General features: G+C 33.8%; 1 protein-coding gene across 1 annotated transcript; it reads left to right on the top strand.

Moving 5' to 3' along the window:
- Nucleotides 1-4,687: 4,687 nt before the first annotated feature.
- Nucleotides 4,688-7,806, top strand: mRpL12 (mitochondrial ribosomal protein L12). The gene is made up of 3 exons (XM_085949349.1): nucleotides 4,688-4,821; nucleotides 4,944-5,241; nucleotides 6,061-7,806. The coding sequence occupies exons 1-3, from the start codon at nucleotides 4,760-4,762 to the stop codon at nucleotides 6,262-6,264; spliced, it is 564 nt and encodes a 187-aa protein (XP_085805475.1). The 5' UTR covers nucleotides 4,688-4,759; the 3' UTR covers nucleotides 6,265-7,806.
- The last annotated feature ends 4,850 nt before the right edge of the window (nucleotides 7,807-12,656 follow it).

Genomic DNA, 12,656 nt, shown 5'->3' with positions numbered 1-12,656 from the left:
TTTATTATTTTTATAGATGTTATCATATTATTATGCCAGAAGTAAAAAATTCGTTTCAGCAAGACAAGTAGTGGCATGCTATAAAAACTGAATTATATTGGAATAATACTGTAGGTAAACGAGCTCAGTAATCTGTTTTTAAGTGATGATTACAATACATTAAGTCATAAGCTACGTCCCCATTTAGTCACTTCAACGCCGACTTCCTCTTCAACTTTTAAATTCTGGTTTTGCACCGAGACGTTTTGTGCATGCGCAGAGGAGATGAATCCGTTTTACTGTCTACATTCGTTCATCACAGCTTAGTGCTCGTCCGTGGTGGTTAGGCGGGCGCGGGGCGGCGGCGGGGCGGGCAACTCAAACGTATCAACACGTCTCGACGTGTCCGTAGACAATGCGCGGGGACGGGTGTTCGCACGTGTTGTTTTGGCGCGTCTAGCTCAACGCAGGCAAGATCGTACATGCGGCGGGCTCTTCCCATATTGCGCGCATAGAGGTGTCCGCACTGAATGGACGGGCACCGACGCGGGAAACGAGCGAGTTGCGGGTGTCTCAAACCATCATGAGCTTACCGCGTGCGTCTGCTGTATTTATGGTATTATTTTCACAAAGCATAGATAGTGCGAAGTGATGTAAAGTAGGTATACGTTTTATAACGTTGCACTTTTTACTACACTGATACGCCTCTTTGCCTTATTACGTCGCATAAAATTATATCAAATATATATAAAAATTATATATTCACTTGTATTAATATAATAAATGTAGTACTAAATAAATATATATTATGTAAAAATAATATCTTTAAATTTCAATAATTCTTAACGCACATATAATATTGTATACTTATTTTACTTATAGTTATAAAGGTAGGTACATAAAAAAATGTTTTTTTTGTCTATAATTATTCAATATTCTTTCTCATTTATCTCTTTATCTAATTTCTCTGTATTTAAATTTTAATATGATTAACTATAATTATTATAATTTATATGGAAACTTTGCTTGTTGCAATATCTTTTTCTAGTCTATTTTATACATATTTGTAGTCTATGTAACTGTTTGTTTTCCTAAATAAAAAAATATAAACATAATAAAAATAAAATATATTAAGTAGGTACATCATTTCCATCATAGAGCCGGGGTGCAAAGTTACGAAGCGTACATTCTACACCTACATTCACACCATATGAACCGAAAAGTCTTTTTTAAACTTTAACTTACACATTATCTAATATATAATCAAATTATAAAATCGACCAAGGGTACTTGATGAAATTTGAATTTAAATTCATAAATATAAATTTACCAAATAAACAGGAATTAACTGTATCAGATGACAGTGTATATTCACCATTGGTGGTGTTTGAAGATGCCAAAAGGCGATAGTCGGATCGCAAAAAATTACTCAAAAAGAATAGATAAAAACTTAGATCAATTAGAATATACCTAATCAAATATTTTCTCATGTTACTCTTTTTCGAAAAACTTGTCTGGTTGTTCCCGCAGTTTCTTGTATAAGTTATAAAATTCTTCTGCTAAATTAGTGCTTTCCATATTGATTTCATTGGCCCCATATTTTGGTGCAAAGTTTTGCCATTTCAAATAGGAGTTTTCCAGTAAAAACTTTTCTGTGTTTATGGTTTCCTATCCCTGATTTGACGCTGAACACGACTATATAGATCGGAGGCAATGCGCGCGCACTGAAGATATGCTTCCGCACCGAAAAATGGCGGACGCAATACAAGAAACGTCAAAATGGATTTTGTAGAGCTTATATTATATAATATATAGAGGTTTTGTATAGATTATCAAACTGTTTTAAAATGTGGGTGTATATATTATTAATTTATGAAGAAAGAAACTGAAAAAATGGGACTAGTACGCGCATGCAAAGCCAATAGGTACGCATCGATGAACTGTCAAGTCAAATGTGGCGGTTCGATGTATGCGTGCGCTACATACGACCGCGTCACTTGTGCGTGCATGTATGAGTGCACCCTCGGCCGGCCATGACTTGTCATGTGCGGGCTCTCATTTAAAAACATTGCCGGGACCCCGGCCGGTTCGAATCGGTGTAAAATTTTGTGTCTGAACACAGATTTTCAATTCGGCCGTTCGCTCGATCGTCCATGCGCGGGGTTGCATTGCAATACCATGGTTACAACTCCTCGATTGTTGACCGTACGATAGGAAATCGTTCATGCGCGGTAGGCCTACCAGTGTTGCCATATTTTGAAAGAGGAATTATAGTACAGAGCCTCCAAAATTATAGTATTTGGAGATAAAATATAGTACGCGTTGTCATCTGTTGAAAATGAAAATTTTCCCGATTTTTCATAGTCGGCTTGTTTTTTTTAGGAAAAATATTTCGTCGCGGGCCGCAGGTTCCCAAATTTTCATGGTCGGCTCATTTTTTTTAGGAAAAATATTTCGCCGCGGGCCGCACGTTCCCAAATTTTCATGGTCGGCTTGTTTTTTTTAGGAGAAATATTTCGTCGCGGGCCGTAGGTTCCCGATTTTTCGTGGTCGGCTTGTTTTTTTTGGGAAAAATATTTCGCCGCGGGCCGCAGATAGACCACTCGATTGCGAAATGGCAAATGCAGAATTATAGTACTTTTATATAAAATTATAGTACGATTTTCAAAATTATAGTATTTTGGGCGTACTATACCTATTTTATATCGTACATAGTACGCGGACCAAAATTATAGTACAAATACTATAATTATAGTACGGTTGGCAACACTGAGGCCTACACTTCGTTGAGTCATAGATTATACATCGAAATAGATTCGCAGGTGATGAATAAAATTATTCACGGTAATACAGCGCCACCACGGAGCGTACGGGAAACGAGTGTAAAAAGTTAAAAGAAAACAGTAAAATTTGGCATAACAAATACTTAATTATATTAGTTATTTTTTTAAACTTATTATCACAATCATATTTGTAAAAAATAAGCATAATTGAGTGTGTCCTAACGACAAAACCAGTCATGGAACTAGTTTAGTGCCATCTATCGGTGCACTTTGTATTACATTAATGATATTTATTCTTGTATGGATATTCACCCTCGCAAATAAAATATTCTATGCCCGAACGTCATACGAATAATTCTGATTGTCAAAATAAATATTACAATTATACTAGGTATATTGTAATTACATCAATTTAAGTTGAAAAGATTTAAATTTAATGATATAATATATTTTTTGAGTACTGTTCGGAATAATGAGGGTAACAGAATCGAATGAAAACGTCCTTTTTCAGAACTTTACACGGATGTCAAAGGCAAAATGGATGTCAGCCACTTGCTCAAACTATTAGGTCTTACCCTGACTCACACACAAATTGAAAAACAATATGTGTACTTGCTAGACCCAGGATTTGAACCTGGGACCCACGGCATAATAGTCCAACGCTTAAGCCGCGCGGCCACCGTGGGCGTTATAGGTACATAATACGACACATCAATACTACAATATGTCATTGAACACCTACTATAACTAGATACCTACCTAATATATTCGATACAACACAACAGTGACTCGTATGAGAACCACGAGGGTTCATTTTTGCTAGGGCCCCAGCTCCACTCCTTGTTGTTTCCTTAGTCTTGTGGAGCTCCTTTGAAAAATACGAACTCAAGCTCTCAATTTTATTTTTAACCCCTATTATCGACATGTCATTTGACTCATATGCAAACCACGAGGGTTCATGCTTGTTGTCAGCCCCAGCGCCACTCTTTGTTTCCTTTGTTTTATGGTACTCCTTGGAAAAGTAGAACCGTAAACATTTTATTTTTACCCCTAAAACTGATATTCCAAATTTTCCTGCCAATAATATGTAGGCATCATTGCGCTTCAGTTTGTTCGTATAGTCTTTATGGTTATATCCCATAATGCGCAATGTGCCCTTACTCTCAATAAAATCCATTGTAATCATTTCAGTCGATATTTTGCAAAAAATCGTAATATTCCAATACTAAAATGCATCCAATATGATCAAATAGACTCAAATAAATACATTTATTGACAACGCAACTTTACTGACAGCCAAATGCACGAACGACCCGAATCTTACCGAAAAAATACGAAGCTGCTGGGGTGTTGAACAGAAATCCAAGCCGGTCGGATCGCAGTGCGTTAGTACTTTCATCACAAAATGGCGGCCATTTTCAAACCGATTTTAAGGTCGACGACGCATGCCCTGAGTTCAATTCGTGAGACGTATGGAAAAGTCCCGAGTGTAGACCCGGTAATTGAATAGGTAGGTACGTTGTCCATCGAAAAAAGAAAAAACATTACCGAACTTTACCCAACCTCCTACAATTATTATTGTCACTTGATGGTTTAACTGTCGCTTTTTTAAACTGTAAATTATTGTTCTATTTAGATTCGTATCACCTTAAATAAATTATTGTCTGACTTGCGTAACAATGGATCAGGACCATTATATTATCCAATTTTAACCAAGATAATGATAATAATAATATTGCCTCTATAATTTAATTTTTTTTATAATTAAATTTAAATAAATAGTCGTGGTTACTATGCATTAATGTTTATATAAAATCATACAATTTATTAATTGTAATGATTAATTATTTACAGAAGGATAAATAATTAAATCTAGGGAAGTTTATTTTTCTATTCTACCATAGATAATTAACTAGACAGTCGGCATAACTTCCCGGAGAGGTTAGGATTTCTTGTAGTGGATTTTCCAAGATTTTTACTAAAAACGTTTTGCTACCATGAATACCGTGAGAAATTTAGCAAAACAGAACCTCTCTCAGTGGAGAACATTCTCAAGATGGTAATTACTTATATATTTCAATACAATCTCAGAAAATTATGGCTAAAATGGTAAATGCTTCAAGTCAGATCATCCTTTCGTAAAAATTGTGCATAATAAATATTGTCTGTTTACAATTACAGCATTGTCGCCAGGCAAACGGCCGCAGCAGGAGTGGCCACACCTTCGTCGCCTCTGTTGGTTCCGCAACCGGAGGGTGCTGAAAAAGTGTTTACTCCAAAATTGGAGAAAATTGCCACTGACATATCTAGTTTGAATCTACTGGAAGTTAGCGAACTCAGCCAGCTATTAAAGATCAGATTAAACCTCCCTGACCAACCCATGATGCCAATGGGTGGCTTTGCAATGGGTCAAATGGCGGCTGCTCCTACAGGCGAAGAAGAAGCTGAGGCTCCCAAAAAAATCAAAACTGAATTCACAGTAAGTCATATAGGTCAAAGTCTGTTACTGCATTGAATTAAACGTAAAGATACAGTACTCCAAATTGATTTTGTGGTAGAGGTCTTTTGAGACCAAAAACGTAACAACCTACTGTGAACCCTAAAATTATTAAATACGTTGTGTTACGTTTAACACCCACGATGGTCAAGAGGCTTAAGCGTCAGCTTGTAATGTCGTGGGTGTAACGTGCAGGTTCAAATCCTGGGTTTGGCAAATACACATCATATTGTATTTCAATTTGCGTTTGGAGTCAGAGTATGGACCTAATAAGTTGAGCTAAATTGGCTAACATCTGTTTCTCGTAAAAACAAAATCTGTTAATACAACCTCCACTTTATGGAGGCTCATATTATAATCCTCTTAGGATCGAACACGGTGAAGTAGTAGTAGTGTGTTGCGTTTTGGTTTGTTTACCTAAAAGTTTCCAAAATAAACCCCGTTTCATCTGTGTTGTATACTTGTACGCAGCGGACTACTGAATTTGACAAACCTGCGAATTATAGAGCTTGATTTTGTGCTTTTATCTAGTAGTTGTCAGATAATCGAGCGTCGGATTACTGAGAGTGTACTGTAGCCTTCTTTCAATGAAAACAAATACGTATGACTGACAAAGTTTAGTGTGCACTATTTATGGTGTATCTTAATAGCCTACCTCCACCCTTCGCCACTGGTAGCAAGTACTGAAATTTTAACATTTGGGTGTCTGTGGCATGTTTTTAGAAAAAGTTTGGAACTGCTGCACTTGATTTGTTGACGAAGGCAATAAAGTTATCTTGTAAATCATTCTCTTGTCCGCAGGTTAAAATGACACAGTTCGACGAAAAGCAGAAAGTGCCCCTTATAAAAGAAATTAAAAGTCTCCTGGAAGGATTCAACTTGGTGCAGGCCAAAAAATTCGTGGAGAGTCTCCCGGCCGTCGTGAAGACCGATATTTCCAAGGAAGAGGCAGAGAAACTGAAAGAGGCCCTCACAAAAGTCGGGGCTGTCATCGAAATAGAATAAAGAGAGGGAGTTAGGAATAGATTTACGTAGTTTGTATCGTTATGAAAATGTGTTTATTTTTATGGTTATCGCGACAGTATGCATTTGATTGTATCCATTAAAAGATTTTGAGTTTATATAAATTTTGTTTTATTTGAATGAAATTATCACTTTACGAGGGTGGATCGACAGCCAATCGCTGGCCTAGCCTAGCCAGGGGGTTTTTATTGGGAAAACATGAAAAAGATTATTAATTTTGTAAAAAATACTATTATATTCTTTTCAATCTTATACAGTTTGAAAATGATGTAAATTTTACAGGTGTAAATGGTGACTTATTGACAATATTTTCTAGATTTATTTCATTGCAAATATTGGCAAAAGAGTGTTACCTATATATGAGTGACGAACATAATCGACCAATCACGAAGGAGCATTAATTACTCGTTTAACATTCATTCATTATATGTACACTTAAATAAAACAAAAAAGTATTTAGGCATTTCGTTTTATAAATAAAATTTTCAGCAGCATTTCACTAATAGAGAAACAAAGATTTTAAACGATAATACTTTCACCTAATCTAATAAAATAGACTCAACATTAAAAAAAATAATTTCTACATATAGTTATCAGACCGTGCGAATATTTTGCACAGGTGGAAAATTGTATATTATTACAAAACTAGGCGCGACAACTTTACGGTAAAAATAACATTCATGTGCCAACTTTATTTTGGAAACGGCAGTCATATGGCACACATTATAAATATATTCCAATCAATTAATTCATTATTGAGTTTTGAAAAGCTTTAGATACAAATTAATAAATTCCAAGAGAATTGACATTATTCTGTGCTATAACATACAATATTTAAATAAATACATTATTTTTAGACATGTACTCAAATTATGACTGATAAAAACTGATGTAATTAAGTATTTCTTCAGTGGAATGCTGTCTTGCTTCGGCTTTATTGTTTTTAATGCAATTGCTGAATATTTTTCTCATTTTTCTTTTCATTACAATGATAAAATGAGACAGTTTCATTTTATTATTAATAGAAAACTATGAGAAACAAAAAATATCCTATATATCAGACATGTCAATCGCGGGATGAATTTTGGTCAATCACACCATAGGAATTGAGTTATGAAAATGCAAGAGGTGTTATGATTTTATTAAGATTTTGAAAGGGAAGCATTAACCATTTCTAATTTTATGTGCTTAACCAGATTATCGATGGTCTAATGTTAATACCCCGTATATAACCAAAATGACTTTTTTCTAAAAAAAAAAAAAATACTGCCCAGCGACTTGCAAAATTCCCGTATCTGTAGTTATTTTAACAAAAATGATACAGCCATTTTAGTAATTTCCCGTATTTGAACATTACAGGAATAAACATGAAATAGCCCGTATCTTGCCGCTAAGCTGTGAAGCGTGTTCCATGACATGTGTTGAATTCAGCTTCAAAATGTCACTTTAGAATTATTTAAAAGGTTAAACAATAAGTAATGTAACAAATTGGATATTTATCTTTATATATACTCAATCACATTTTATTGGATGTTATCATTATTTAGGCGTTATGTGCTTTGCTTTATCACTTTTTACGTTAAGGGTTATTGGCATGCTATGTAGTTACAACATGACGTGTGAACTATTAACAGTCAGATATGGGATATTAACGTTATGCGAAACTTGTTTTCAAATTAACCACAAGAGAGTCCATGTGACCTCAACGTATCACTCAATTAGTAGTGAGAGAAAGAAAAGATGTGAATCCTCATGCTTACGCTTTACTGGGGCGTAGTTTCCTCTTACTTTGCACAGTGGGAGAATAGTTTGATAATAAGTGCCAAAAATTGAGTATTTCTCTATAATGGAGAAAGAAGTGTCAATTTGTAGGTCCTCAGTGTCCTAAGCCAAATATAATACATTTGTCCAATTTACAGATATTGGGAAAGTATTGCAGATCATTACCAGTATTGATACTAATAGATCACAGCTAGGGATTGCAATACCGGTATTTCAAAACCTGTATCCCAGTATACTTCAATACCGACTCATTACCTTCAATTTACTATGGCTGAATTTTTTTTCGGGTTACGCGATATCCGCTTTACTTCCGTTGCCCTTCCAAGCCCTTGGAGATCAGCAATGGCACGTGCTATAAAATATTAATATTTTAAAGAGCCTTTTATATAAATATGTATATATATTTATCAGTAGACACTTGTTTTTTCCATATATTTCAGGAATACCGGTGTTATTATTTTCATTCGGTATTGCAATGCCTAATCACAACCTACTTGAAGTTGGACATGCCTGACATAATAGTGCCTGTACACGTGCATGGAATTACTGTCGGCAATCGTGCTTATTTTAAACTATCATGACAATAACTGTTTACACATAAAAGTGCTGACTGTCTCTCCAATTTCATTATTCAAGAGTAGGCGAGACGCGAGGTTGTCATTTTATACTATTATCTGACAGGTCATATTGAAAATTGGTTAAGCTCAAAATGAGAAGTTCGTTTTTTTACCGGCATGTTCGCCCCTATCGCTCTACTGCGCAGGCGCAGATCGAAAATAATCTTACTTGCGCGCAATAAATCATCACAATTTGGAATCTTCCAATCTTGTATGATTTATGCACGCAATCTTGCCAACTGCAGGATAATACATGTTTTTGCATACATTTTCTTACTGTACACAGTACATCCATGCACGTGTAAACGGGGTATTATACTATGCTACTCAGTATGATTCATAATAATTATGAAACAAAACAGCGTTCCATTGAAAGACATTCATAAAAAGTTGTAATATACAATAAAGTTATTGCTAGATATATTATGTACATATAACCGTTTGAATAGAAATTGAATATATTTCGAAGCTGTTTTAACTATGTACTATAAACAGTAATGTAGATCAGCTGTAGTTTCAGTTGTAGATCAAGTGACATTTGCAAGATAGACATAGTGCAAGAACATAGCGGTCGGCGGCGCGGCAGTGGCGTGTGCATCTCAAACGTATAACCGTGTGTGAAATGTTCGTAGACAGTGTCTTTTTGGGCATATCACACGCAGTTATACATTTGAGTTGTACAAACCGCTGCCGTCTCGCTGCCCGCCCATCACTGTGGCCAAGCGCATACAATAGAACCTCAATTATCCGGACTAATTGGGGATAAAGGAATAGATAATTATACCGCCGGATACGTATTAGACAAATCAAGAAGAAACTTCCGTAATGAACATTCTTTGACCATCTTGTTGAGGTGTCGATTTCCAAAAACCGCACCAAATAATGATTAAAATCTAACGAAAAAATATCCAAGTAATATGATCAATAACTTTCAAAATGTGTCAAAAACCGATGAAAAAATTGTTGAAAACCTCAAGACAAGTCTTTACTTTGCTTATATTTATTGCAAATTAATGAAAATAGGCATAATTAATTTTTCTTCTAATTATAAATGTAACACAATGAAAAAAAAATCTTTAAATCAATCATTTACAAAAATTTTGAATTATGGATTTAACTGTATTTGTAAATAGACACCTCATTTTCGTGTCCGGAAACTTGTACATATGCAGTCTGCCGTATCACACTTCACCGTGAAATGTTGTATCGGAAATTATATGGCCGTATATTAAAGACCGTCCAACCTCTTTCGGTCGTATAGCACTGACATAAAATTTATGTCTAGGTAAAACACGGTTCATGTCGGTTTACACTTTACAGGAAGCCAGCAAGCTGCAAACAAATTTTGAAAATAGCCAATATACTGGATTATTTGTTAGGTTACGTTAGGTTTTCATTGTTGAATTCATGAATTTACCAAAATCAGCTATGAAAATTGAATTAATGTTCATATTGAATCTAATAAAATTGGAGACTATAATAGTATACGGTCATCTTTTTCCGATAAGAAAGCTTACGGTGAAATGTTTTATGTACAATTTATATGTAACCCCTCATTTTACCATCCATCTGTGTTCTTTCTGATCGTCATACGAAACTGAAAATCATATGTAAAGAAATCTGTTTAATCGGTTCATTCAAAGCTCTCTCTAAGGAATACGGATGAATATTTTGAACATATTTTTATGGGTGGGTCGAGTCAACCAGCACTTTTCATTAACTATAACTCATTTTTCTCAATATGTCACTTGAATTACAAAATCATTACCTACGCTGTTAGATTAATAATGTTTCTGTGTCAATTCTCCTCCATGAAATATACAAGAGAGTGAATACATCTTTATTATTTAGTTTATTTTAAACAATGATCTGTTGAGTAGAAACAAAAGTTGAATATCCACTTTACAAATTATAATACATTGCTAAGACTAAGAAAGGAGTTACATGAAGTCAAATAAAATTTAATACACAGACAATAGGTATGAAACTAATATGTAATGTATCTGTGATATGGAATAGTCACATTTGAGAATATTTTTACTCAATTTAATGAATAATATGACAACAGTTATATATGTAATAATCGATAGGTCAATTCGATAAATAATTACTGGGAATCATTTTAATTTTTTACTATTTTATTATTAGTATTTCTTTCACCGACTTTATTTCCAAAAATAAATTTAGAAAACTACAATATTATTAATAAACATGTTAGTCAAAACGATAATTTCAAAACTTCAAATAAAAAAGCTGCCATATATTTTCATCGTTATTCTAAACTGAACGGTACAATTTTTTATTAAATAAAAAAATGCGAGTCTCATGGGCGATTTGTGAGTAAAATTTTGAATCCGTCAACTTTTCTTGCACAAATTAAAAATGGACATGTCATTCATTTATAAATCATATGACATCTTCCTTTGATGTCATGTTTTATTCAAGAATTTCTCAAGGAACATGAATCAATATTTTTGACTATTTAAATTGAGATATTGTATCGCTTGATTTACAAATAGATAACAAGAATTCAATAAATTACAATAAAACCCTGTTAATACGAAAAAGGTTGATTTGAAATTTTGCTATATTATATCAATATATTCACTAAAATTCATTATATCTTCAATTTTCAATAATTTGATGAATGAACCATAATAATCACCACTGGTATTAATTTTAAAGTAATTGTATTGAAAACGGAACCAAGATTACAAAATTGCAACAATTTTTTTTAAATATTCTTGTCAAACATTTTGTATTTCGTAATTTTTGATTTTCGGTCCCATCGATTTCAAATTAACGAGGTTTTACAGTAATGTTATTTATTTTTCTTTTTTCTTTAGGTATTGTTTATTTTATACAATATGAATTTGATAGAGGTAAACATCATCGCCCAAATACAATAGTGGAAAAATTCATTGAATAATAGTATACAAAAATAACATACAAAACTCTAAATATTAGGCTCTAGCAATACAAATTTATTATCATACTTGGTAAATTTAAAATTTTTCGTGCAAGTCAAGTGTCTGAAACTTAAATAAAATTTTATAAACAGCTCTCTCTTAAATATAGACATTGTTACTAAGTAGAATCTATAATAAGTTTTTCTTTACAAAGTTTTATCATTGCGAATTACCATCCACAATCAAGGCACACGATTACGCACCTGGTTTTATTCTCCTATACTTATGGCCAGGATTAATTGGTAGAAATTGAAGAATCGGAGAATTATTAATGACGTCACTCACCACACTAATGCCTCCTATGTCACAGATAGACTCCGCGAATTTACTTAGTTTTGAAGATGTACACGGAGCGTGAGAAGAATAAAGCCGCGTTTCGGCATTATCAAAAATACATTTTGACAGCGATACACATTTACATGAAACTGAGATGGACGATAGCTCTTAATTTTTAAACTGTCTCACAGGAACATAATTATTCAGGTTGTTTAAATTTTTAAAGACTGTCTATTTTTGTAAAAATTGTTCATTGAGGAAAATACAAAGAGACCGTGTCAACCCTCATTTTGGTTAAAATTGAAGTACAGACCTACAATCTTATCTGAAGAATGGGATGGGGGAGCCACTGTCGAAAACTACCCAATCAAGACTCGTAACTGGACAAAATCTGACATTCGAATGAAATTTTCAAAATGGCATCCTATGGTAGTTTGTAGTTCCATTTTTGTAGATCTGTAAGAATCGCCTCAAAACCATTTGTTTAAAAAACAGAATTAAATCGATCAGTATCTTTTTATCCAAAAATATTTCAATAAATATCATGTCAGCCACAAATTACACACCTGCAACCAAATTTAGACATGTTTTTAAATTAAATCAGATTTGATTTATTTATTTACAAAGTTTAAACGTGATTTTTCTCATAATTAATAACATGAGGCTTCTAAGACGCGTTACTGTAATCCATTTAAAATTAGACATTAGGAAAGGCAACATATAAAAAAAA

This window comes from Rhyacophila brunnea, unplaced genomic scaffold (genome assembly GCF_057557595.1).
Source record: "Rhyacophila brunnea isolate RB1 unplaced genomic scaffold, BYU_Rbru_1.0 scaffold_22, whole genome shotgun sequence".
NCBI lineage: Eukaryota > Metazoa > Arthropoda > Insecta > Trichoptera > Rhyacophilidae > Rhyacophila > Rhyacophila brunnea.
This window is presented reverse-complemented; position numbering and strand designations above follow the sequence as displayed.